Source organism: Actinia tenebrosa, unplaced genomic scaffold, assembly GCF_029948245.1.
Source record: "Actinia tenebrosa isolate PJP-AT-01 unplaced genomic scaffold, QUT_ActTen_1.0 PGA_scaffold7__59_contigs__length_16204524, whole genome shotgun sequence".
In the NCBI taxonomy this organism is placed as follows: domain Eukaryota; kingdom Metazoa; phylum Cnidaria; class Anthozoa; order Actiniaria; family Actiniidae; genus Actinia; species Actinia tenebrosa.
This window is the reverse complement of record NW_028292584.1, coordinates 8,311,784-8,339,347: the sequence shown is the minus strand read 5'-3', so window position 1 is coordinate 8,339,347 and position 27,564 is coordinate 8,311,784. Positions and strand designations below refer to the sequence as shown.

The 27,564-nt window shown below is 35.6% G+C and overlaps 3 protein-coding genes across 3 annotated transcripts; 2 read left to right on the top strand and 1 right to left on the bottom strand.

Annotated features, from left to right (window-relative positions):
- The first annotated feature begins 236 nt into the window (after positions 1–236).
- Positions 237–16,627, top strand: LOC116295625 (E3 ubiquitin-protein ligase PDZRN3). Its single transcript, XM_031703507.2, has 8 exons — positions 237–979; positions 1,493–1,573; positions 2,202–2,309; positions 8,956–9,474; positions 10,101–10,193; positions 10,540–10,602; positions 10,751–10,849; positions 13,529–16,627. Exons 1-8 carry the CDS (start codon positions 284–286, stop codon positions 14,759–14,761), a joined length of 2,892 nt encoding a protein of 963 aa, XP_031559367.2. The 5' UTR covers positions 237–283; the 3' UTR covers positions 14,762–16,627.
- Positions 16,628–17,397: 770 nt separating this feature from the next.
- LOC116295618 (calcium-independent phospholipase A2-gamma) lies at positions 17,398–23,808 on the top strand. The gene is made up of 6 exons (XM_031703495.2): positions 17,398–18,039; positions 19,322–19,588; positions 20,089–20,146; positions 20,947–21,138; positions 21,293–21,491; positions 21,905–23,808. Exons 1-6 carry the CDS (start codon positions 17,534–17,536, stop codon positions 22,153–22,155), a joined length of 1,473 nt encoding a protein of 490 aa, XP_031559355.2. The 5' UTR covers positions 17,398–17,533; the 3' UTR covers positions 22,156–23,808.
- Positions 22,604–27,529, bottom strand: LOC116295617 (protein lifeguard 4-like). Its single transcript, XM_031703493.2, has 7 exons — positions 27,374–27,529; positions 26,199–26,307; positions 25,811–25,916; positions 25,386–25,419; positions 24,897–25,014; positions 24,472–24,517; positions 22,604–24,016 (listed from the first exon to the last, which is right to left on the bottom strand). The coding sequence occupies exons 1-7, from the start codon at positions 27,492–27,494 to the stop codon at positions 23,810–23,812; spliced, it is 741 nt and encodes a 246-aa protein (XP_031559353.1). The 5' UTR covers positions 27,495–27,529; the 3' UTR covers positions 22,604–23,809.
- Positions 27,530–27,564: the final 35 nt, after the last annotated feature.

The following is a 27,564-nucleotide window of genomic DNA, read 5'->3' as shown; positions in this document are numbered from 1 at the left end:
TAGTTCTTCTATTGCCATGTCGACCAAATTCACATCCACTCGTGGCATTTTATATTTTGATTTCGCGCCATATTCAGGAAGCGGTGAATTTACCGGAAAGAGGCACGTTGAAAGAACCGTAGACCAATCAGTGTTTAGTTAGTTGTGACAGGTATTGTCAAAGACATGATCTTGTTACAAACTCCGCCCATCCAATGATGTCGCTTAGTTCAAAAGAAGTGGACGTATCAGTTAACAGGCAGTTTAGTTGTTTCTTTTTTTTACGCTCGTGCGTTTGAGTAGTATGGGCTTTGACATAGGACGTTTCTTAGAGCCCGTTGAAGATGAACTAAAATGTGGCATATGTTTTGGTGTTTTAGATGATCCACTAGTAACAACCTGTGGCCATGTTTACTGCTCTCAATGCCTGGTCCAGTGGATTGCTGAAAATGGGACATGTCCTCTGACTTGCGAACAACTAGCTATAGACGATTTAAAGAAGATAGGACCACTTACTCATCTTGTCTCGAAATTGAATATTCGTTGTGGATATTATCAACGTGGCTGCCAGGCTATTTTGAAGATAGAAAATCTTCAAGCGCATCAGCATAAATGCCAATACGTAAAGGACTTAACTTCCGGAGGTAAAATTATGGAACATTGTGATTCATCTGATCAATCAAATCAAGTCGCCGTTTGCGAGAAAGGTTGTGGGCTGCCTCTGTTGTATGATCAAGAACCTTCAGGGCACGATTGTACTCAGGCATTACAAACAAATATATCTTCATTACAAGTTAAAATTACCAAACTAGAAAATGAAAAGGAACAGATATCAGAACGACTCGCCGTAAGAGAGGAAAGCCTACATGAACGGATTCTAAATCTGGAAAACGAACTCCATAGCTACCAAATTCAGGCATTGAATTTTGAAAGACAATTAAAAGAGTACCGGTCACAGGTCGGGTACTACCAAAAGCATTTGGAAATTCGTGGTGAACAGGTAAGTTTAATGGCTGTAGTTTTATTGTGTTGATCCAATTTTCAATGTAACTAAACCTGACTGTTTTACTTGTGACATGAATGTTTTGGATCACAACGTCTCGACTCATTCACCGGCGATGCTTTGTGATTATTAACTCGTTGTACAATGAAGAAGCCCCGCTGATGCTACAGCAGAATGACTCCATACTACTTCTAAGATAATCAACAATACGTGATATCAACAAGAGTGTTATTGTCTTTCTCAGTACGGCTAAGAATTAAAATGTTCAGGATCGACGCTTACGCGCAAGCATTTATTCAGTATGTCAACAATGGGTAGGCTCTGGAGTGTGAAATACACTCTTCTAATTTTACCCTTACTTCAGAATCTATGTGACATTGTATGTTATTTTAGTGACTTGGAACGACACTTTATTAAGTTGTATGTAAATAGACAGTGGCGAAGACATACCGTCTATGTGCTTTTGATTATAAATATTTCTTGTTTGTCTTCTTTTTTATGTGATTCCAGCCAGTAGAATCAATGCAAGTGGAAGTCTTATTAGAGCGTATTGATGGATCTCTTGGGTTCAACATTATGGGTGGAAATGAGGTAGTAACTCTTGAAACAATTAAATTTATGCACTCGACTGTTTTGGACAGGGCGTTCAAAGTGGTCCGTAAGACAGTAACTGAGAATTCCTTTCGTGTCGAACGACTAAACCCCCTCTTCACCTTGTAATCTACAAACCAAGATAAACGTATAAATAGAGGGAGAAGTGATACTAAAACAATACACAGATCGTCTTAACGCAAAAAATGTTCCTTGTCTGGGCATGTTGAGTGAGGTTCTTCAAGTAAAAAACCATTAACACGAAACTATTAAAAGAATTATCAAGCAGTATATAATTTAGTTATCACTAAAAGTGTTAGAAAACCTGTGAAGCGCGAATCCGGCTGTTAAGAACTCGGTGTGGAGTATTGCTCTGTGTTTAACAGATTAGCGATTCGTGAGCTATTGAACTTACTCATAAGCCTGTTTGTTTGCGCGTGGTTTGGCTTTAAAAAACCCAAGAAAAAAGGTATGTATGTCTAGCCCTAGAATATGAAGCCCCCGATCCCCGCGCTGTTGCCATTTCTGTCTAGATAAGAGATTACAGACTGAAGAATGAAACGACATTTTGCATCTATGGTTCTTTGTTTGTAAAATTGACTTTCCTATCTGTTTTCATCTGTATCAGGTCGGAAGCAAGTCAGTTGGGGGTAGTGGTATTGTGGTTTCTAAGGTTGCTGAAGGAGGGCCTGCTGCAAAAGTTGGGGGCCTGAGAGTACACGATCGAATAATGAAGGTAAATGTGAAATCTACCCTAAACAAAAGCTTAACGTTGACAGTTATATCTATAGTCCGAGGATATTTAGTTGATATTGGGCGCATGTCATAGGGTCATAAGCGAAATGCCTCCGCGTTACAATATTTGGATGGTGTAGGGTTTCAATAAATGGAGTATGTGTGTTTTTCTCGTTCCGTGGTTCCCTGTTGTAGTGTAGTGTTACCCTCCTTTGTTGTACTTGAGACCCTAATAAACCCACAAGAAGTTAGTTTATCAGAATTTTTTACTGAAAATTTATAATGATTCATCTGAGGTTATGTGAAGATTTCCGACTGTCAAACTACGGATTAATGAAGTAACCAAAAAGCCATATGCTCAACTCTCTATGAACACGATAGCGAGCTTTATAATTATCGTATGTAAACAAATCTCATTGGAACGCTCTGATTTTTTACTTTGAATTCAGAAAAAGCCATTTACGGATTGGGAAAGGATTACACATATTTTTTCTCTTAGAACAAGCATATTGTTCATTCAGTCCCACGTCTTTTCTTATTACGACCGGAAAGAGCGGTAAATTTGGTAGTAATTTTTTGTTTACAATACATCATTTGTTTTCATTTTTTTCTTCAAAAAGTCATTATCCTCTTGGATCATGTTAATGCAAGAAAACGAATTCACACATTCAAATTAGTCGCCCCAAGCCTGGAAAGTCCTTTGATTTTCCGAAGAAAAACCTTTTTGAATGAGATTTTAAGATTGTTGGTTAAATTTTTTCCAATGGTAGAAGGAGTGTTACGACATTTAACAATTAATGTCACGCGACTTCACGAATAAACCCAAGAAGTAAAGGCAGACTTGTGATCTCATTCACCTGACTCTACAATAGAAAATAAAATTCTTTGTGTAGGCGAAATCGCTTCTCGTTGATTTTTTTCTTTTTCCTTTACTGGATAAAAGGCGTTAATCGGAAATTAGGCTTCCAGCGAATCAATTTATCATGTATGTTTTCTTTTGGTTGGGAATATAAGTTAATTAATAACAAAAGCATATATTATGAACGCCTCGAGATGATCCAGTTCTTGGGGATATTTACCCAAACTCTAAGGAAGAGTTCTTGTGTCATGCTGTTACCTGATATAGTTTTTTCCGTAAAAGTTTTAAAACATAAGAATGTTTTAGTATGGCATCGGTAAATTAGGCCTAAAGGGTCGGAACTACAACCTACAGAGAACCTCTCAGTACAATGTATATCACAGCGTCCTGCGAAAATTTCTAAGATCTCATTATGTTTTTTTTTTCTTTTTCATTATACGTTTTCAATTCTTGTTTTTCACAGTTATCATTCACAAATTCGGACTGTTTATACAAAGACAGGATTAATAAGACATTTAGTCTGAAACTCATTATTAAAGTCTTTTTGCCACAAATGTCAAACATAATCTTATAGGGGAGGGGTATTTGCATCTGATCTTTTCTGACATGTCGCAAAATACTATATCTTGTGTTAATATTTTCATTTTGCAAATGAAATCTAATTGTTTTTATGAAATGGCAAACCCTTTTGAGCATCTTTTCTAAGGTCTTATAGATTTAAAATTTCTAGCTCCATAATTCAAGAAACGTTATTCCTTGGAATTTTTTCTTTTCTCTTTCAGAAATGAGTTTGTTTTGATAAAACATTCATTGTTTATTTGTTGTCTAGTAAACTTATATGAATAATGTTTTGTTAGAAAATAAAACCAAGAGTTATATGCCCATATTTGTTGACCCCCTCCCTAGTCAGGATAAAAACATCAAGGACCTATTCAAACCATCCACAAGAAGTAGGACTATGAACAGCTTTTGAATACATCAAGTATGCAATATTCATTCTTTCAAGATATCTACTTTGTAGCTCCTGTCATCAGTGGATACCACAATTGTTTACATTTCCTTGGGTTTGTAGGGATCAAGTCTAAGATATGGCTGGTATTGCCACAAAAATCCATTACTTATTGTTTTAGTAATACCTCAAAGAATATACAGCTTATTCTAAAATGAGTTCATTGTGCTATCTTAAGGTCATGGCATTTGTCCAGATTTTCTAAGGGGTTTTTGTATAATTTTAAAGTTCAGGTTAAATGAAACTGCTGTCCATCGTCAAAATAAGGCTTTACCTCTGAGAGAAAGAAAATATGATAGCAGAAAAAATGTATTTTATTATTTTTTTACTTAGAATTTATTTTAGTTGATTGTAATAATATAGGTTCATGAAATTTGAGAATATCGTCTTTATTTTCAATGAAAGAATATTATATTTTTTAAATGAAAATTAACCATGAATTTCTAAATTAACTTTTTGTTTTAAAAAAATGATATCAATAATTTCAAAGGTGAATTTTTTTTTCGTCTTTTTTATTTAAAGTTTTTGAAGACTGTTATTTCAGGAAATACTGCAGATGGCTTCATTATTTTAGTCATATATGAGCTTTAGCTTTAACTTTGCTTATTAAAAATAGTTGTCAATGACAATCTAAACTAAGAGAGGCATTTTATGATAGGTCATGATAAGTGTGAAAGACATTTGAGGGTATTAAAAGTTTTCTGTAAAAATTGTATTTCACAACTTTTTCATTAATCTTGATTTTGTTTTGTTTTGTTATTTTCTTTTTTAAAATTTAAAACTAACCTTTGGAAACTACATTTTTGGCAATGTGAGAATAGCTTTAAGGAAAAGAGCTAATAAATTCAAAGAAAATGTAAATGAAAGTTTTGAAATTGATATTTTGAAAAAAAGTAATGGGGTTTCTTGAGAAATACAAATAATAACATTTTTGGTCTTTTAAATGTAAGATGGTAAAAATGTCTTTTGAATTTAAATTTTTTTTTGAGAATGAATTATTTAGCATTTACATCACATACTTTAATCATTATGAAAAAAATTAACCTTGAAAATAATTTTAATGGCCATTATGATATTATCATCTAGCTTTTTTAGTACATAGAGCCATTTTTTAAAAGTGTTTGTGGAGAGGAGTCATAATGTTACTAATTTTAAATTGCCCTTTATTTCCAGTACCTACAAATAACCCCATTCTAAAATTGTATCATTTATTTTGATATTTTTTATGTTGTTATAGGTATATATTGTTTTCATGATGCTTTCCCCCATTTCTCACTAAATTGCCTCAAACCTTTATTTTGGCTATTTTGGCTGTAGGGTAATAAGGAAACCTAATGGACCTTTTTACTTGAGTAAATGGATTGTATGTTTTAGAATATCTATGATTTGAGAAAAGGGAAGGGCATGAGAATAGTGGTATTTAGATAACTAATTTTTACAAAAAGTAATCGTTTTGGTTGAAGCTTTGGAGCAAACTTAAAAATATATTGTAAAATTTTATGATAGGCAGAAAGGAGCCTTGAAGGCTTGGCATTTTTAATTTGTTTATCTTTATAAGGATTTGTCTTTTTTGAGAATAATTTTAAACTAAATTGTAGATTTATTATTCTTATTTTAAAAACTGTCTTCATTAAATAGAATCAATCAGTATTGATTTTTGCACCTGTTTTAATTTTGATAGGTGAACTTGCATATTGCAGTATCAAATAATAAAAGTATATTTTTTCCATTTTTTGCATAATGTATTAGTGAAAATATTATTTGTTTAAATTTCAGCAGAATTTCCTTAAGGTCTGTTATTTATACCTACAGATATCTTAGAGATGAAGTTCTGTCTTGTTTATGCATAAACATAGTCTGCTATATACCTATTAGTTTTTAGTATATCTTTTACCTAAGAGATATACCTTTAATTGCTTTTACGTCTTTGCTAAAGGTGTGGCTAAGGACTATAAAACTCTTGTAAGACAGAAAAGAAATCAACATTTAAGGAAATGTTTGATAAGACACATAGACCAAAAAATAATAATTAAGTTTCTTTTAAAAAAATTTCGACAAAGCAAATAGAAGCTTTCAGAAATTATAAATCCTTTTTGGTCACAAAATTTGTTTTAATAGATTCATTATTTCAAAAAAAAAGCAGCATCATTTACTTTGAGAAATGTTTGTTTTGAACCATTTCATCTTCTTAGCTTTTCCTAAGCTTAATTTGACTGAGTAAATTTAGTTTTATCTCGCTAGCTATCTTAATATGTTTGTTTGATTGCATTTACTGCGAAAATCCATTAACTTACATGTGTGATATCTAGCAAGAAGTATTAATAAAATTTTGGAAGATCATAACCCTTCTTCTTGATCTATTTTTAACAGATTGTTTCCATAAGTCTTGGGGCAAGATTTTCTACATTTTCTTTTGTCCATAATTTCACAGCTTCAATACTAAACACCTTTGCATGACGGCAAAGCACTAAAGAATTAATAATTTAAAAAGGTTTTGATTATATTTTCGTTGATTTTATTTTTTGAAATTAATTTTAGGTTCTCATTGCTGCACGTTACTTTTAGGCGCAGAATTCAAACTAAATTCTTAAAATGGTTTTGAATTTTGTGAGTTTTAATAAATTGATAAACTTTGAAATAAAGATATATCACCTCCTTGATCCTACCCAAAAATGTATTTAATGGTAAAGGTATTAGTTGTACTTATCATTAGATAACGATGTTTTTTTCTAGCATTAATTCTGGCAGATTTCATTTTATTATTTCGTTTGATATCTTTGTTCTAGAGACTAGACTACCTAAATTTTCAATCTTTTCAATATTTCTAATGGTTGCATAATTTTTCTGTAAGTTTTTCCTTGATGGATCTCCGCGTTGTCTTTCCTTTTTTTTTTTTTTTTTTTTTGTTATTAAGAAGTTATTGATTCTTGGTTTGGAATATAAAATTAAAGACTATATAATTAAATTTCGTTGATCAATACATTTCGCTACTCAACCAGAAAATTATAGCCTTCTCAATTTCAAATCACACCAATATGAAAGTGAGCCAATATATTTTTAACGTAATTACATTTTCTTCACCTGAAGATTATGGCTGATGATGAATGCTGTTTGAACAAAAGAACTCATTTATGAATCATTATTTATTCACAGAAATATGTGAATGTAATCGAATTTTAAGATTTTATGTAATTTCTAAAACTTATATGATATGGTAGACGGACAAGAAATTCATAACCTTATACTTTGCAGTGGTCAAACTATTTTTAGTTTAGCTATTATCTGGTTCATTGGTGCGGTTTCAAAAATTTTTTATGTTACTCTGATTGTAATTATCACCGTAAGAATGCTTATAGATAACGGGAAATTGAAAATACCTGTAAGTGTGGTAGTTGGAATTCCGCACTTCTAAAAATATTTGGCTAATTTCTAAATTGGGATTTCGTATTTTTTCCCTTCTATAGCGATGTGATCCCAAAAATAAAATAAAATCTTGCCGTTATTCAAAATATTAATAACTTAGTTTAAAGTACTTCTAAATAGAATTCTTTTACGCACGACGGTACTATTTTTACTTAAGTGTTTTCAAGAACTTTGCATCTTTTACGCCGAACTAGTTTATCTTCCATACATTCTTACTTGTAGTTATATAATATGGTATGTAGAAAAACTAGGGGGGAAAATATTCATTTTAGAAACGCCTTTTCCAAACCCTGTATGGAATCATAACCATTGACTTACGGAACTGAATTTTATTCTTTTTGGATACTATCCTAAGGCTTATTTTGGTTAAAAGATGGTCAAGTACTTCAAGAATGCAAAACTTGTGTTGCCTGAGAACTTACTTTGATGATCTGAATGATTGATATTGCCTTTGCAAAATAAAACAGTTCAAAGTTATACCGTCCTTTAGTGAGATATGGCAAAGAATTTTAGGCATTTAACCTCTTGTTTTAATTTCAATTTTACGATCGGTTTTTCAGATGAGTTCTTTTATTTTGAGATACTGGTGCGATTATTTCCACATATCTGTTTTTCGGTTGTCAAGTAGTCGCGTGATCATGCTTTAACGAAGTGTATTGGCCTGCAGCTATAATCACCTATTGACAATCACGCCAAATGCAATGTGTACTGACGAGCAGACGGGATTCTTCTTGTCCACTAAAGTCTACTAAGAAGTAGACAATATTTTTCGACATTCAGAACGACGTTAAAAGCAGCTATAAATTTTCTTTTTTTTCCGAGAAATGTAATAGATTAATGCCGGGCATTTGTGTCTTTACTAGATTTAATCGTATGGAAATGCGAAAAAGGTTAAGCAAAGTCAAACTATGTTGCATACAACATGATTTTGGTTTTCTGGTCTTGTTGTATTTCAAAAGAGATTAGGATTTTAATTAATGGATAAGGCAATAATAATAGTAATTACAATCAAGATTTTTATCTCGAAGCACCCTTCAGGGATAAATTGGCTAAAGTCCTCGTTATCAGTTTGTGCAGAACACATTATTAACACATTTGGGTACTTAATTGTTCATGATCCCCCATGTTGCTCCCCTAGGCAAAAGCTTGAAGTGGGGGGTAACATGAGGTGGTAATGTTTATAGGTTATAAAAAAATATCTTGTGTCAGAAAGCATCTTTCCAAATGAAAGGAATTTTGAATATTTTAAATAATTTTAACATCCATATTTTAAACTTTTTTCAACATTCTTTCAACTTTGTTTAATGGAGTCCTACGTTATTTATAGATTTCATGACGTTTATACTTTTGTTATAGGTTAATGATATTGATTTATCTGAGGCAACTCATGGACAAGCCGTGCAGGCATTCAAGGAGGCTACCGAACCAATTGTTATTGCTATTCAAAGAAAAGTTGATAAAAACATTGAATGTTTGAATAAAGTAGTTTCAAGTGGGACTCAAACTGAGACTTTAGCACATGACGTTGATACAGATAGTGGAATCCATGACCGGTACAGCCCAAGACAAGATTTGCTTCAGCTTCAAAGGTCTAAGTCACTTGATGACGGGACAAGCAGTTCAGAGTACTCCCACAGAATAATCGACTCGAGCCGTGATGACCTCGAGCTAACAAACTTCAGGGGAGGTGCTTTTCCTTTTACAAATGATCTTAGTCCTAAGAGCGCAATCAGGTCTCAAGATGATTCGGTTCACCAGGTCTCTGATATGAAGGACATCAACAATGTGACAGATGACAACCCCAATTACATGTATAATTCTTATGCCATGTCAGATCAAGTTTTCTTCGATGAAGAGTTGGATTATGAGTATGAGGTGAGAAGAAAGAGCTTTAAATAAAGTTTCCCACGGTATATTTATCCTGTGGTCAGCATCGTTTCCTCAGAATTAGACTGTACATTTCACATTCGTGTCCCAGCATGGTGCACTTCCCATAATACAAAGGTTTGGTTGGGCATCTATTAACGAAGCACTTATTCTGTTGTAGATAAAACATTTACCCCGCCTTCTTAAACAACTGTACTGTCAAGCACTTGAGTTTAATCCTGCAAACACAATATTAGTAGATAAAAGAAATTGCAGTGTATCGAAAACAGAACATGAGCTTCGTGTGTGGTGTCATGCAACGTCTCATTTATAAAAGTTTTCAAATTTAATAGTGATTTATTGTTTTTCTCCCTGTTATGTAATTCAATTTATTAAAATCGCTATTCATCTATTGTTTCTTTTTGCTACAACTTAGTCTTTCCTGTTAGGTAAAATATTTTCTTTTCGCCCCAACGATGTGTTACCCCTGTTATGTTCACGTGTTGTGAAATTTTGAATGAGCCCTCATTCAACAATACTGAAACCTGCACGTTTCACTATACCTAGAAATATTTGCTTCAACTTAAAAAAAGTTTTAAAAACTAATTATATTTCTTATTGCTTGACATTTTTAGGAAGTGACTTTATGGCTTGGCGCAGGAGATATAGACTTGGGATTGACGTTTTGTTGTGGAGAAGAAGACGAATCGGCTGTCTATATTTGTGTGGTAAGTGGCGATTTTGACCGTCTTTTTTCTAAAAATAAAGTACAATATACTAACCTTAAGCGTGTATCTTGCAAAAGCAATGAAACACGTTGCCAAAGGAGAAAAGGAAGTGCCTAAAAACAATCGTTTTACTCCATAGTCCGCCATATTTTCTGTTTTTCATTCACGAGCAAACTTACTAAAGTTTTCCCGCCAAAAAGATGCAAACGCGCGCGCGTATGTGCCTTTAGTTTTGGCGCGAATTTTTCTTTACTAATTTATAAGTACGTTAACTATTTCGTTTTACTTTTCCTTCCTTTTCATTTATTATTATTATTAGTTATTAATTACAATCGTTTTTTTAAAGATCGAACAAGATTCAGTTGCATATCTTGATGGAAGGCTCATGCTATGGGATCAAGTCTTAAAGGTTTGCGAGATTTACGAATTTGGCGATGGTTTTGCGTTGTATAACCTCTTAGTTACCACGATATGACGTCAACAGTTGTCCGCTCAAAATGTTATGTACTCACAAGGCGTAGCCGAGGAAATTGAATACTCTAAAAATTCTTTTTCAGATTGATGACCAACCTGTTACTCATATAAACGACATAGAACCTTTAGTATGTGAATCTACGGAGACTATAAAGATTTTAGTTGCAAGACCTGCTCAAGAGGTAAGTAACTGTTTCTAAGGAAGTTGTGGAATGCCCCGTGTCTAGACCCGTGAACAGCGAAAGCGTTTTTGGAGCAGACACCACCTTGCGGTGTAGGGGACCCCTTTAAGGGATTATGGCGCTCCAACTGCTCCTGCTTTTTCGAATTTTGTTAGATAAGCAGGCAAAACAAGCTGTGATGTCCGAACTATGCAGGATTCAGTCTGTTAAATCAAAAAATACCACCAATTTTTTTCGGCGATTAAATGATAATTATCGTTTAATACAAAACGTAATACAACTTATTGATTGATTCTATTCTGTTTTGCTCTGATCTCCTCTCTTCAGCCGTGAGAAATTGGTTCTCGTGCATAAAACATTCTCTTATAAAACAATATATTTATTATTCTTTCTCAGTCGAACAGTTTCCTCGTGATTCGTGGATAAAACTGACTAGCTTGTTTTTGACGTTAGAGTTTTCAGCTATAAACACTTTAATGACCATTAAAAATTAGACTCCTGCGGTAAGAATTAACGTCTCTTCTGCAATGATTTAAAAGTTATATGAGCTAACTTCCCATTAAGCTAAAAAGGCGTTGGTACATGAAATTCGTGTTCCCTTGTTTGCTTTAAGTATTTTACCTAAAAGTAATGTTTATTTTGTCTTAGGATAGATGACATTTTGACATTAATTAGGCGCCGACAATTATATTCAGTCTCCTTTTCAATAGCCGGTATCATAGATAAATGTTGCCTAGAGTACCAGCCATATCTCTGTTGGCGGGTTTGCAGTGAAATATCTATTATCATTACCCGTACTATTAATGCTTTGCGTGCAGGTTAACAATAGTAAAAGTAGGAGACTTCTTAAAATATACTTTTCTCATCTTTATTTATAACGTGATTCTTTATTTTTTGTCAGTTCTTTTTCTAGCAAAATATTCTTATCGATCGTATAAACTATTTTTAGTTTTCCGCTTTTTCGATGAATCACATCCGAATCAATGACCTTGCCTTCTGGGTTGAGGACGGTAGGTCATCTCTTTGGTAACTAGGTATCGAAATCCTATTAAAAAGTTACCAAGAATGGTACATTGTCTTTCCTATAAATGACCCCAATATCAATCGTAAGTTGATAGGTTTGTTTAACCTCATTTACTCCGATCACGATTAAATGTGAAGGCAAAATAACAGATCTGAAATGCCAAAAATGTTGCATGTTAAGAATGCGGTACTACCAGATTAAAAAGTCTATCGGAGATTCATGCACTCCAGGTCAGTACAGTTTGAACACTTGTAGCAAAGAACCACAGTGAGAAACAGTGAAATAATCTCAGAAAGCCTCTTTCTTTTCTTGGCAACTCCCCAGTTAATTAGGATGCCCTTTTGATGATATGTCAACGGTAGATTATAGTCTAGAAATATTTCCGTGAACGGTTTCATTGATCATGGGCAAGCCTATTTTTGGATTTACTTTGCGGTTTCTCTGATAGCTCCGATCTTTCCGTAATTTAAAAGGAACTGTTGTATTGGTTTCCTGGAAGCTTTTCTTTCACGATGAATTGTCAATGCACGACCTTTTTAGCCCAAAGAAATATGACGCTACTCTGGACGCTACCGAAACGTGCATGTCATTTTTGATAATCTCGGGCACGAGCTGTGGCAACCCACGTAGTTAATTCTGGATATAAGTCAGTAACGATATTTCTGATGATGATGCTTTGGTCTTAGATACTTTAGATACCTTTTTTAATGCTTTTTCCATTCACTTCCAAGACTTGTTCCTAGTCTTTCGAGCATTTGGTACAGTTCTAATTAAAAGGGCGCGAAATTTAAAATATGAAAAAAAGTCGCAGTTTTCAATACAATTGATGAATGACGATGATGGCTTTTAATCAATTACTGACTCGATTGTAAAATCTATTAAGAATTATAAAATGACTGTTATAGATCTCGCGCAATAATTGGTTGGAAGCGCGTGCTTTATATTAGCCTGTGTGCACTTTCGAATGCGTCAATCCTATTCGAAATAATGGTTATCGCGATTCGTATTTTATAGAAGAAATAAAAACCTTCCTTGCTAGCTGTGCTGTGCTGTGTGTAGTTGTTAAAAAGCACCTGGGTTTGCAAAACACTCGAGCCAATCTCCTGCTTTTCTTTATAACTACACACCGCACGCACGCGCGCATTTTCAGTTCCTTTAAATGAGAAATAAGAATTGCCTTGTACATGTAAATGATACACCAATTAATAAAATCCAATTTCCAGCGCATTTTACGAAAACCGAGAACGGGTTTGGGTAACATCCGTTGAAGCATTCCGTCATTTTTCACGTCTCTTACATATTCAAACTTCTATTTTTGGGTTGTCTGCATGCTTTGTGTTAGTGAGCCATAGCGCGCGCTTCATAGATTCCAGCACACATGCAGCAGTATCTTTAAATATAGACATTCATTACTCCACTCCCAGCTGTAACATGTTACGGGCATACCAAGTTACATGTGCATTTCATATATATTTCCTTCTTTGTTCAAATATGGTATGTCACACATTCTCGTTTGTTAAATCTTACTCCTCTCGGCCAAGCTGTATCATGTTAAGGCATACCAAGTTACCAAACTGCATTTCATATTATCCGGCCATTTGTTCAAATTTAGTATGTCACAAATTAAATTCCATTTTTGTTGTTTTTGTAATCAGGTCCAGGCGACGTTTATTGGAGCAGAAGGTAGCGCAACGTGGGAATGCGCAGACAATTACGGGGGATTTAGAATTGCCGCAATTAAGGAAGAGGAAGAAGATGGAGCTGAAACTGTTAACAGCGAAAAAACAAGTGGAGATAAATGTGAAAAGGACAGTGGGTTTGGTAGAACCGATGAAAGTACAAAGAACGATGAGAGTTCGGAACAAGATACTCTTGACAAAATAAAGCGATCTAAAGACAAGAATAATCGTAAAACACGTGATCAAAATATCGATGTGAATACACCACCTACGACTCCAAAGAAGGAGAGTAAGTCCTCGCGTAGTAAGTCGTCAGAAAACGGTTCTAGTAAAGAGAGCAGCTCTAGTAAAACTGTCGAAAAAGAATCTAGTAAACGCTCACCAGAGCGAAGTGATAAAAAGCGATCGAATGGATCACCTACGCAAAAAGATAAAAGATCGGATCGTAAGAAAGATAAGGATAAGGATAAAGGATCTAACGAACGTGAACGTGAAAGGGACAGAGACCGTGATAAGGACCGCGATCGTGAAAAAGGACGTGATCGCGATCGTGATAGGGGTAAACATTCTGATCATCGTCGATCGCGGCGCCTTGGTTGTGTGGACAGAAGTATACGCGCGTCATATATGCGCGCTTGCAAGGATTCTATTCAAACTATTAATTTGTTTGGAATCGATGATTCCAACATCATTAAAGGGGATCAAAGGCGACGAAAATCATCAAAAGAAGAATCAAGTAATGAAGCGCAACAAAATGAATGGAAAGTCAGAATGACAAAGGATGGTAAACATATTTTTGTTCGTAAACAATCTAGTACGTCTGCTCGACAGGCAAGGAATAAGTTACTTCGCGACAGAGCACAGAAAATTACGGAGGAACGTAGAGGATTGACAACTGAAGACGACACGCATTCTGTTTATCAGGGTCGCTATTGTCCACGTGATATGAGAAGAAGACAGCTTGAAAAAGTAAGAGAAGCGCGGATTCATAGAAGCCAAAAACTGAAGGCTGCATCTGATAGTCCACACACTGGAAGTGGTTCAGAAAGCGGAGTTGGGAAAAGAGATCTCATTGTTGAACTTAGCAAGAGAAAAATGCTCAAAAGCAATGACCGAAGCTTTGATGACTTTGTTACTGTACAGGAACTGTTAGTTCAAAGAAATATAGATGGATGCCAAAGTGGACCAATTCATGTTACAACCGTATAAAAATATTAGGCCCAATATGCCGGACTATAACCTTAACTATCTATATAGAGTAATATCAATATATCAGTATTCGCTATGCTTTGGCTTTGGTCGTGCAACATCCAAGGAAAGAAAGAGTTTGACTTGATTGAGACTGAAATTTACGTTTCTGAGCATTGACTCAAGCGACGTGAGGCAATAAAGTCTCCCTGCATTTCCTTATATCTTGAGTTTCTACACGCAGTGTTTTGCGCAAGAACAAATTTACTTTTTCCGATCTACTGTTCATCTGCGCAAATGCGCAGGTAGTGACCGGGTTTTGTTTAGATACCTTTAAATGCATGGCTTTTTGTAATGAAATCATTGGACTGCTATTAAGCGCAGTGTTGTTTTCAATACCAACAACAAAGTCTTGCTTTTGATTTTCTGCAAGGTGTGGCACTAAATCCTCCTCGGATGGATAGCGCAAATCAATTATAAATAAATTCACAAACTGAAGGAAACGTAAAACTTAATTACACTGTTTTTTTGTTATTATAAAGCTGTAAAGTTGTTTAATCCTTTCATACGGCTGGCTATGATTTGACGCGTTGCGCAAAATTGTTAGGACAGTTGTGCTGGGAACATAATTTACTACTCAAAGATCTTTAAATTTCCAATGCTCCTGAAAAGGCCTAGCCTGCGTGCAGCCCGTTTTTAACTCAGACTCAAGATCGGGCTCAACGAAGGCTAGAAGTGGCCAAGTGGTCGGAATTCCTAAAATGTTACTTCAAAGAGAAAATATTTATTGATGTATCAGTTTCCTAAATACTTTTGCCACATGTCAACCCAAACTATTACAGCTTAGAATTGGCAAAGTAGAGTGTAAAGCTGCTGCGCGGCTGCTACACAATGAAAGTTTTAGCTGAAACTTTAGTGCAACGGCCTTTTTAGATATGTTTAGCGAAAATGTTCACCTTTAAAAATAACAGCTTTGTGAAACTTTCTTGGCGAGAAAGGTTCATGGAAAAAAGATAACTATAGAGCTAGTGCACCTGAAGCTTGTCTCCGAAGGCGCAAGGCAAGTTCCATGAGGAAAAAATGACGCCGCATGGTGCTACCCCTCGTGGAACTCGTTTTGTGCCACCGTTGCGCACAAGATTCAGCTAACATTTTGACCTGGAACTGCGCTTTAACCATTGATGAAATTTGGAACTTCGGATGACTATCCGGCTTCAAACGATGGGCGTTTCCCAGAATTGATGAATGGTTACAATGGATTGAGGGCTTATTTAACCCTCCAATTATTTGAAAAAACACTGCACTAAAATGGCGGAATGTTTAACAACTGAATAGATCAGATGTGCTCTTTCATCTAATTTCTTATTTTTATCAAAACAAAGAGTGCGCATCCTTTTTTTAATTCAGGGTAAGGCGCTTCTCACATCCTGAACCAAAATCTGGATGAAAATATTGTATGTGCTGCAGTTTAGATTTAGCACGCACAGTCAAGGATGTAAATAATCCAAAAAAAAAATTGTTTATTTGGTTTCTAAATTTCTTCGAGAGAGAAAATTTAACTTCAACAATTTTTTTTGGGTTCCGAATTTCAAACTTGGTGTTCAAAACTAGTTTGTTACGCGCGCTTCTTCTTGTATTTCAATTCAGTTATTCAAGAGATAAAGTAAATTTATTTTTATGTACATTTAAAATTATTTATTGCTAAAGTAGTATATTCTATATTTTGTATCATATTGTATATTATATAAGTATTTCATTCGTTTTATGTGTGCCCTTTTGTTTTTGTGAAGCGAGAAAGATGCGATTTCCCATTAAAGACTTAATATCTTGGAGATAATTATGTTAAATAATATAACTGAATATATGAAAATAAAAATTTGTATTGGAGTATCGATCTCGAATGCATGCAAGTATACAATGTTGTTTTTGAACAGGATTTTCCGTCGCAATGGTTGCGCATCCAAAATGGCCAGACGGACCAGCGATACCGCAAAGCAATAAAGCTCTTATTTAGATTAGAAGGCGCCGGACGACCACTGAGGTATAATTTTTGAAATAAGGTCTAGATTCCCGGGATATCGAGTGCGGAAACTCTGCATGGTAGCACAAAGCATTCACGGCTATGCTGGAGATTCCGGCCCTAACACTAGCATCCAATTACAGAGTGATCAGGAAACTAATCGGCTAAAGCCTAAGAGAGATTAGGCGCGTCGGCCCCTGGACCGTATACGATTTTTTTCGGTATATCACATGTGTTGCTGATACCTAAGACCCATGGTCATTCCTTTCAATGTTGGACGCATGCCGCTTAAAAACTAGCAACAGATTTGAGGTCTTATAAATTTAAAGGATCCACCTGACCTGATAAGAAGCGTTTTCTCATCATTGAGGGGCCACCATTTTTTATGAACCCCCCTTTTTTTCTTGACCGCAAAGAAGTTACGTCAAAATTTTCAAGCCTTTCGGAGATAATTGATGCGATTCTTTTTGATATTCTTCTTGTTATCAACTTGTCAAGGCTTTTCTACTTAGGTGTTATAGCATTCCGTTGGCTCGACAAATTTCTTGAAACTCCGCACGGTTTGTGTTACCCAAAATGCATTGTAAGCTCATTGTGTTACCGCGAGAGCCTGGTCATTATAAATAAAGGCGACATTTTGAATTACTGTTGATGAAAACAGTTTTGTTTTGCTAACTTTTTTAACGAGTGAGTGACTCGCCATACATCTTCAAAGTGGGCCCTGCATTCCGTAGTTACCGTCATAGAACTCTTTCACAATGTAGGATAAACAAATGAGGTTTCTCAGAAAGGTAGGAAGTGATGTTGCATCGTTTTACCGACAGCAAACGCATGGAAACGTTGGGTCTCTTAGCATGTTTGTCAGACATATTTTTCGACGAAGTAATTGCTGTTATGGAAGTAAAAAATACAGTTATTGGATCACTGGTCATCATTCACGACATATGTGCAGTGAAGGGCTATCTGGAAACCCATTAAAAACTGTTGCTAGCATCCAAAATCGTACCCGTAGTCTACTGAAAGCTTTATGCGACGCACAAAATGAGCAATCCAAGCTGATCAGACTGGAAATATTCAACCAGCACATTCTGACGTATTTGAATGCTGGTCGCAGCGAAGCTATCAGAGCAGGAGCCTTGGAAATCATGTTGAATATAAAGAATTCAAAGAATAACGAGGTGAAAAAGGAAGCAAGGAAAGCACTGTCATTGTTAGGATGGGTGGAGCCTGTAAAGAGTTGGGGTGTGAGAGTGCTATGCATTGATGGAGGAGGATCAAGGTAAACTATAGTATACTGGGCCCAGTTGTTTAAAGCTTGGTTAGTGCTAATACTAGGTTTACTTTACTGTAGCACTAAGGGAATAGACCTATCCCGTATTCGCTTGACTGGCCACGAAACAATGGTTTCAAGTTGAGGTTGAACTTGATGAACAAAAAACCAAGTCCAGTCTCAACTTCAAACCATTGTTTCATGGTCAGTCAAGCGAATTCGGGATAGGTCTATTATTCCTAGGATTAGCACTAATAGAAAGTATGCTTTTTATTGGAGGAGGGTTGGGGGATTAGCAGTAAACTTTTAAAATGTCTGTAGCCCTCCCTCTTTCATGCAGTACAACACAAGAAAAGTGTTCCATAAAATATGCATTCATTTGGATAACTGTTATTTTGGATTTATTTATTTATTTGAGATTTATTGGCAGGCTGGCACTGCACAATAGGACACAGGGTCCCCTTTGAGGTACATTACAGCAATTTTAAACCCCATAAAATTCCCATACCTGTACCCATCTAACAATCAACCCATTAAGAAATTATTAATAAAGGCATGTCACTGCCAGGATTTCTTTACATCCTCAGTGGTCCTTTTACGTCCCTACGTACTGGTTGCAGGGTGAGTTAGTGTTGGTCCAGCCGAAGCTTTTCCTCAGTTATTCAGACCTTGAATGTTGGTCCGGCGAGACTTGAACCATGACCTCCCACACTAAAGTCTGATGTTCAACCAACCAGGTTGCCGCATAAATGATAATAAAAAGGGGAAGTGTGTACCTAAAAGCTCCGAAAAGCACATGCAAGTGCTTGACTAATCAATCATTACAACAAGATTTATAACATGCGTAATTGGTAAATTATCAGCCTTGCATTTGCACTCGACTTCTTCAGTCATTTCATACAAGGCTCATAATTGACCTATTACGCATGTTCTTGTATGATTTCCGAGCCCATCCCACATGGCTTACCACCTCATTTATCATGTACTACTTTTCGTGGGATTCTACAAGATCACTAGATACACTGTGCTGACAAGGCCCAATACAGGCCGAAACAGCTGTCCACGGTTTCTATAGTTGAGCTGGCTCATTTTTTTACGTGACTTGAAGTTGTGAAAGGCCCAATTTGGCACTCTTCTTCAGTCATTTCATACAAGACTCGTAATTTACCTATTGCGCTTGTTCTTATATGATTTCCGAGCCCATCCCACATGCCTTAATTAGGGCCTCACATATCAGGATTTATAACAGTTACCTGATAATGCTAATTTTTAATTGTGTGCTTTTCTTTAGGGGTATTGTTCCAATTGAAACCCTCAAAAGAATTGAAGACTTGTGCAATAAAGAAATCCATGAACTATTTGATCTTATTTGTGGTGTATCAACTGGTGCTATACTAGCTGTGCTTCTTGCAATACAGAAGATGCCACTGGATGAGTGTGAATATGTGTATAAGAACATGAGCATGAATCTGTTTGAACAAAACTCTCTGATTGGAACGGGAAAGTTGTTCTGGACTCATGCTTTCTATGATACTGAACGACTGGAAAATATTTTAAAGTAAGTTAAATGTGACCAGGATATTATTGCTTAACAATTATTCACCAAAGGGAAAGTGATTATCGGTGAAATATTTACCGAGTCATGAGTCTTCAAGCGGCAAGGTAAATATCACCATAATCATTGGCGGGCCTGAGGGGAATAATTGTTTTAGTATAATTTTAGACTGGAATATCAGAGAAAAGATGAAATTCAGGATAAAAAAAAGTTTAACCTTACAATCACCACTCCATCAGTGATTATCGTCTCAGAATCACCGGTCACTCGACCAATCACAATCCCTCAAAATGTTCTCTAGACACAGGTACCACTGAAGTGGTATAAAGGTGAAAAAAGATGAAAATTCTTGTTTCCATAGAATAACACATGCATGGTACCCTCAATCACATTGGACTCTCTCACATCAAACTTACTTTAAGTCCATGTTCGAAAGTAAAATGTCATTTCAAGATCTAAAATGTTCCAGAAATGTCAGCTTATACTACTTAAATTCTTTGCAGATCCTATAGTGGAGAGCTGAAGCTCATTGAAACAGCTTGTTATGAATCTACACCAAAGGTGAAAAAAGTCAAAAATTGCTTATCATTTAGGCTAGTTGAAATAAAGACATTTTCTAAATTATTTGCCCATGGCAAGTGGCTCTTGAATGGCTTCAGTTAGGCCTAGGGCAAACATCGAACTTTCCATGCACCGAACTTTATTACATCAAAGAATGTCGCCTCATTATCACCTGATATCCATCGTTTTTAATGAGTTCAGTGCATGGAAAGTTCAACATTATTTTGCCCTAGGCCTTAGAGGTACGTTGAAGTAACCTTTTCAAGTACTATGTTTACTTTATTTTGTCCAGCATCCAAATTCAACCTAAGCCATTCTGGTAATCGATGATGCAAATACCCATGATGTGCGAACTAACATAACTCTTTTCAGGGAAGAATTTACTGAATTAATGAATGTGAAGTGTAGCTGAAAATAAACTCCTAGCATTGATGAGACCATAACTTGGCTCAATCTTAATTGAATGGGATGCCTTTATAATGGGGATTTTATATAATTAAACTATTAAACTGGAATGATTCATGACTTGGTGTAGCAGTGGTTTTGAGTCCTGCAGGTCTCGGTGTTGTACATGTAAGAAGAGTTGTTTGTTGGGTCTCCTTTGCTTTGAGGGTTTTTCTCATGGTTCTCCGGTTTTCCTCCCTCCACAAAAATCAACTACTACATTCCAATTTGATCATGGAACAAAGGCCACAGGTTTGTTAGCCCATATTTAGTGCTACAAGGACCGTTTTGTAATATAACATTAATCATATTCTCACAGTCGTATTGTTGTAAGCAGAGTATCATTTCTTTTTCAGGTTGTGCTTGTATCAACAATTGTCAATCAGCCAGTGCTCAGGCCACATGTGTTCTGCAACTACACTCATCCCTTTGGTTCTTCACCAAGATTCTCCAGTGGATGTCAACATAAAATATGGGAAGCACTTAAAGCATCTTCTGCTGCTCCTGGGTTCTTTGAAGAATGCAAACTTGGCACAGATATTCATCAGGCATGTCAATATCCCATTAGTGTTAAATCAAACACACTAAAACCTCTTTGCTATCCCTACATTTGGTGTTTCTAAAGATTACCAGTCAGAGGAGGATAGTGAAGGGAGGGACCCAGATAAATAGACTTACTGACATAATCATAATTATTCCTAGGATGGAGGTCTTCTTACCAACAACCCCTGTTCAATAGCAATACATGAGTCGAGGTTATTATGGCCAACCACTCCTTTTCAGTGTGTTTTGTCACTTGGGACAGGATTGTATAAGGGTAGACTAGGGTCAAGTACTCCTCGGTTCAGCAGTCTCAGGGAAAAACTGCTCAAGGTTGTAGCCAGCGCTACAGACACAGAAGGTAGATAGATCAAATTAAATCTATTTAATGATTTTCTAATGAAGAATTGTTACTTTTGTTCCAAAGGTTTTGTCTGTTCAATTTGATTTGTCACCAAATCTCCAGCATTGCGTGAAGCTGTCCGCATGAAGCGAAGGCCTATCACAGACCCCATCACGTGAAAAGTGGCTTTTATTTTCATCATGATGGTATTCACACTCCTTTCTAGCAAAATATTTGTATCTGAACACTTCCAAATTTTCTGGTTTTCTGGACTTCTGTCTATCTTACATTCACTGCAAAATACCTTGCTGGAAACTGAACCAGAACATGTAAAAATAAGTCTGCAGCATATGCTCTGTAAAAATAAACATGGAAAATGCTCTAAGGTTTTGAAGTCACTCACTGAATTTGATCTCATTCCATTAATTTAGCTGTTGACACTGTGTTACGAGATCTCCTCCCCAAATCAACTTACTACCGCTGCAACCCAAGTTTATCAGAAGATGTCCCAATGGATGAGTGTCGCCCTGAGATGATAGAACAAGTACAGATTGATACCAAGACTTATCTGGAAAAGAACAGGTTGTTACTTGAAAAAGCAGCACAAGCACTGATGAAGCCAAAGACTCTTACTCAAAGGTTACAAGATAAGTGGTCCAAATATAACAGATGGTCCAGTTGATACAACTCCAACGTAATTGCCCACTTCTGAGATGTGCTTCACTTGTTACGCACAGGTTTCAAATCAAGGTTTTGTGCATAATGATCAGTGATTCATGACAGCTGGAGAAAAGAATTTGACTTATTTTAGCACAGTCTCATTCTGAAAACCTTCATGTGTGACAAGCAAAGCATATCTCAGAAGTGGACTATATGATGGGTGATTTTTTTGGGGAAAGGATCATGAGACTTGAAAATTTTAATGTCATTTTGGAAGAAAAATTTAACATATTCAGTTTGGAAGAAAAATTTGATTTAAGATCAAAATAATCTTCTACCATATTCTCTAATCACAATACAGTAACATTTCTTACTACAGGCTCTTGTGCAACTTATACAAGCAGTTTTTGGGTTACTGGTAATATTTGTAAGTTTGTAGAGATTGTAATCAGTGAAAACACATTTTAAACTTTTGGAGATAAACATCGTACTTTATTGCAATATTGGTCTACATTTTAGTAATTAAATTTTTTTGTTGAATATAAATTTAACCCAGTGATACATGCATTCCAACAAATGATTTAATAGGCTATTTTTCATATGACTGTGGCACACAGCACTCATGATACAGAATAGATGACATCTTTATGTCCATTCACAGTGTGCAGTCACCAATCATCTCCATCCTGAAAGTTTTTCACAGTCATATTAAAAAAGTCTAAAATATCAAAAAAATGAAAGCAGATTTTATGGAATGTCTGATGACAGCTCAGTCTATGATTTGTATTGGTATTCTGGGAGTAGATGCAAGGCTGGCAAAGTTTTCAGGATGTAATCGTGATGGTTGAATAATTTTTAGTAGCTTACTCTATTTTTACCTACAGTTTTAGTTACCTCTACTACTCCCATTTTCATAATAATATTATTACTGACACAAACAACTAGCTATAATTCAAGACATCTGGGTTTTTGGCTTTAAAAATTCCACCAGTCTGAGTTAGCTATAAAACCATAAACCCAGATATCTTGGGCTGAGTTGGTCATGAAGTTATGTAAGCAGTCCCCTCATTAAGCAGAAAGCTCCCACAATTTTCTTCGCATACATTGACAGGTACCAGGCAAGAAGAAGGTCCTGAATGGGTCGGCTTAACACAGGTTCCACTGTTACTTTAGTTTATCATGGGTTTATTGTCTGTACTCTGTTCTCTTCTAAATATCTAGGTGCATCAGCTACAGCTTGTATAAAAGACACAGTAAGTAGGGTAGGTTGTTACACATGCATACTTACTACAGCCTTGCTATAAAAATCTTATAACTTTACAATCCAGTAGGTTCATTACCACTGCTTGCATTGATATGTGGCCACCCCAGACAAAAATCGTGACATGCACTTTGCAATAGCCTGCTGTCAATCGAACACGTTGACGTCATTTACACACGTGTGTGATTCAAAAGGCGCCAAAGCTTGTCGATTGTTTACAAGTAATATAAGCCACACTCACTAGGCCTATCTGGGCCAATCCAAACATGTGTAAATGATGTCAACGTGTTTGATTGACGGCAGTCTATTGCAAAGTGCATGTCACAATTTTTGTCTGGGGTGGCCGTGTAGCAATGCAAACGGCAGTAAGATTAAGGTTTTAGTAATTTATATTAAATGACAGATCCCATTGAAGTTAGTGCCTTTTCATTGAATCCAGGATCCTGAGTATGTGGATAAATAGGTTAATGATGTCCAGGTAGAGGTTAATTGATGCCATGATGTATTCCTCTGGTGATGTCTTGTGCATTAACATGTGAGTATCAAAAACAATGAATGCCGAAAACAGCACGGCACCTGTCACAGCATATGCCATCTCCAGTACCTCACTTTGGAAGAAAAACTGTAGAATATGAAAAACACCAGTAAAGATCAAAATTCTTTTATGAACACAAGAACGCTTCCTCAACCATAACATTTTAATAGAGATCCAAGCTTTCCGACTAATTAGTCCATCCTCAGGGAATAATGAGATGGCGGTTAAAGATTTTATTCACAAACAATCTATATGGAAAGCTTGGGTCTCTATTAAAGTTCTAGGTTAAGGAAGTGTTCTTGCATTTGTAAAAAAAATGATTCAGACCTTCAAAAGCATGTTAGATTTAAGATCAAAATTGTTTGAATGGCATAATCTGCAGTTATGTGTTAACTGCAGTGCAGATTTATTTGTATTCAAGCAATTTAATTGGATGAGGATTCTTTTGCCATAATCAATGACGTGACCGTGTGCTATTATTTACACTTCTTAAAATCCTGCTCTAGTTTGAGAAGAAATATTTTCTGTTGCTAAAAACATACCTGCATAAACCCTGCACATATCAAGATCCATAGCACTGTGAACAATCTGAAAAAATATTGAAACAAATAAGTCAAATAATAGACAGCAGTCTGTCAAACTCTTCAATATTAAAATAATCTTTGAGTGCACTACTACAGCTAACTGTCAAACTGGAGACTGAACCCTAATGAAGGAAAAGAGTGAACAGAAACAATTTTTCAATTGAAAGAGGTTATTACATGTTTAACAAGTTCATAGACCAGATACAGATGATGATGATGAGTCTTTCCACAGAAATGTAATCTTTCTCATGTAAAACATATACGATTGTTTGTGCCTCTATCACAGCTGTCATTATGTGTGGGGTGCCTTCTTCAGCTGTGATGCACACATAAATATGTGTAAGGTATAAAATTATATAGAGGGACACCAATATGCAACTTACCCTGCCCCCCATGAGCTGTAATCCCTCTTGCTTTGGAATGTGTACATAGTTAATGCAATGGTTGTGGCAGCTGTCATTCCAAATGCCTCCAAGACAATCATTTTGTCAAAGAAGGTAACTATCAAACATAAATAACATTGATCTTTATGAATAATGGTCTTGGCAAAAAAATGATACACACAAATATCTTTAACATATGACCAGTCTATAGTTACACTACCCAGCAATATGCTGAAAAACTTACTGCAATTCTTATTGTTCTGTATACTCATACATTTGGCAAGGAGTTGTTGTGAATTGTTTTTACAGCCATCAGTCAATGATATAAAGGTATGGAATGATTATTTTTGATGAACGGCAGAAGATTAATACAACAAATTTTCACATGTAGCTTGCAACTACTGAGTTTGGATAAAAAAACTACTCACATCCCACTGTTAGTACTAAGAAAACATTCCAAGAACACGTTCTCTTGGAAACAATACTTACCCAGTGTTCCAAGGGTGTATGCTTCAACAAGGGTCTAGACGGAAAAGAGACATATTTGAGTCTAGAAATATATTACAGTAACTTGCAATACCATTTTGGTGTTCATTCAGTTGTTGGCCAATAGTCCCCTTCACAGTTTCCTGCTCCATCTTGAAAGGTAGCTGTGCCTTTGCATCGAAGCGAGACGAACGGTGAGCTTGCAATGATAGACATGTGAATAATTGTCCAAGGTGTTAAAAAAAGGTCTCTATCATTGCATGCATGCTCACCGTTTGTCTCGCTTCGATGCAAAGGCACGGCTACCTTTCAAGATGACACAGGGAACTGTGAAAATGGCCTATTATGACCATTCGAAATATTGAATATATAATGCACATAATTATATGATATGATAAATTAAAAAAATATGCTTAATATCCACTTACAAAGCCGAAGAGAAGGTACATATTCATTGGACTTTCTCGTCTTTTGAACATTAGAGCAATAAGGAATCCCATAGACAGTAGGAATGCAACAATCAAAATCTCTGGTCTTAAAGAAAAGAAATAACAACCAAGCAGTTAATTAGTGAAAGCACCTTGCATCTTAAAGACTGTTTGTTTGTTTTTTAATGGCTTTGCTGAGGTTGAAGTACATATGCAGCATAACGAGTTTAAAAGTGGAGCTGAACTTAGTCCAATAACCCCCCTCCCATCAGCCCAAAGGGGAAGGGGGATTATAGCTCTTCAATTGACTTAATTCTTGAACAGTGTCCCCCCGATCTCTCCTGGCAACGAAGACTTGTAACACTGATGTCAAAGTTATTGCATTCACCTTTGCTGGACAAAACTCTTGATCCCCGGTGTGTTCATGAACAAAGCAGATACCAATATGGTAAGACCAAGCTGGGTACTCAATATTCCATAGACTTTTCTTAGAAACCCTGATAAAAAAATATTATTGTTAAAATTTTCTACAAATAAAACTTTTTACTGTACCTACAGTTTTGGAGTTCCTTACTTCATCAAAATAATAACTTAAATGTCCACTATTTCTTAATCACAATACAATGAAATCTTCAAACATGAGATGTAGATATCAAATGAGAAGAGATAACTAGCTAAAAACTAGTGTGAGCTGCGTCTGTGTTTCTAATGAAACAGTAATGATAAAAGGGTAAATTATACACCGTGAAAAGATGACGTTTGGGATGCTAGACCTTCGTCGGAGTAAAAGAACATCAAATGGATATCAATGGATATCAATGGATATCAAATGGTTTATTTAACAATAAATATACGATGAAGGTGAAGTGAATATTGTTTAAGCTATTGTACTTTCTCATTGTACTTTCACCATATACATGTAACAGCAACAGTGTCTTGTATAATATTGCAATTAGTACTAGCGTTTGCTTGCTCTCGTCATTGCCATCCTGCAGCTTACAGTAGGTCCCTACATACATGCAGCTTTTAGCCATAGCATAGCTAATGAAAGACGCATTGATTTACTTATTAAGCTATAGGTAACAAAACGAATAATTTTCATTGCAATTATTCATGAATATGCAGACACAATTATGTAGACTCAAAAGAAAAAAAAGCTAAATTAAATCTATTCTTACTCTTCTCCCAAAAATAACATCATTGGACTAAACAAATTCATAAATATTACTGTCACTAATATTTTGAAAATTCAATAATAATTTAAATCAAATAAAGAAAAATTACAAAATATTTAAGCCTATTATTTAGCTTTGATAACCTTATAAAGTTTATTTTATTACAACCAACACTATCATCAAGTCAAAAAAAAGTGATATAAAACAAGCATATTTTCAAAACATAACAAAATTAATTCATTTATTCTACTGCTTTTAAACTTCCCCAACGAGTTAACAGCAGTATTACGTGTTAGTTTACGTGTTATGAAAATAAGGAAGGAAAACTAGTAAACTTTAGTTCAGAACTTCCGGTTTTTTACGAGAAAAATAGGCAAACTAAACTCACCAAGTCGAACACTGATGTTCGTTTGTGCGACTGTGACCGAATGGGTAAAATCATCCTCGTTGGAGGACATTTTTGAGCCGCCAAAACTCACAGGTTCCATCAAAATACTGACAGACGCCATTTTCGATTTCGTTGGCAAAAATGGAAGTAAAATTCATACGAACCTACTCGTACGCAATAGTTATCCAAGA

Coding starts and splice junctions, on each gene's coding strand:
- LOC116295617 (XM_031703493.2), bottom strand. CDS start 27,494: ATGGCGTCTGTCAGTATTTTGATGGAACCTGTGAGTTTTGGCGGCTCA. Junction 25,917..26,198: donor AAGAGTTTTGTCCAGCAAAG/GTGAATGCAATA, acceptor CTTTTCTTTAAG/ACCAGAGATTTTGATTGTTG. Junction 25,015..25,385: donor ATACACCCTTGGAACACTGG/GTAAGTATTGTT, acceptor TATGTTTGATAG/TTACCTTCTTTGACAAAATG.
- LOC116295625 (XM_031703507.2), top strand. CDS start 284: ATGGGCTTTGACATAGGACGTTTCTTAGAGCCCGTTGAAGATGAACTA. Junction 1,574..2,201: donor ACATTATGGGTGGAAATGAG/GTAGTAACTCTT, acceptor CATCTGTATCAG/GTCGGAAGCAAGTCAGTTGG. Junction 2,310..8,955: donor TACACGATCGAATAATGAAG/GTAAATGTGAAA, acceptor CTTTTGTTATAG/GTTAATGATATTGATTTATC.
- LOC116295618 (XM_031703495.2), top strand. CDS start 17,534: ATGAGGTTTCTCAGAAAGGTAGGAAGTGATGTTGCATCGTTTTACCGA. Junction 19,589..20,088: donor CGACTGGAAAATATTTTAAA/GTAAGTTAAATG, acceptor AATTCTTTGCAG/ATCCTATAGTGGAGAGCTGA. Junction 20,147..20,946: donor GTTATGAATCTACACCAAAG/GTGAAAAAAGTC, acceptor TTTCTTTTTCAG/GTTGTGCTTGTATCAACAAT.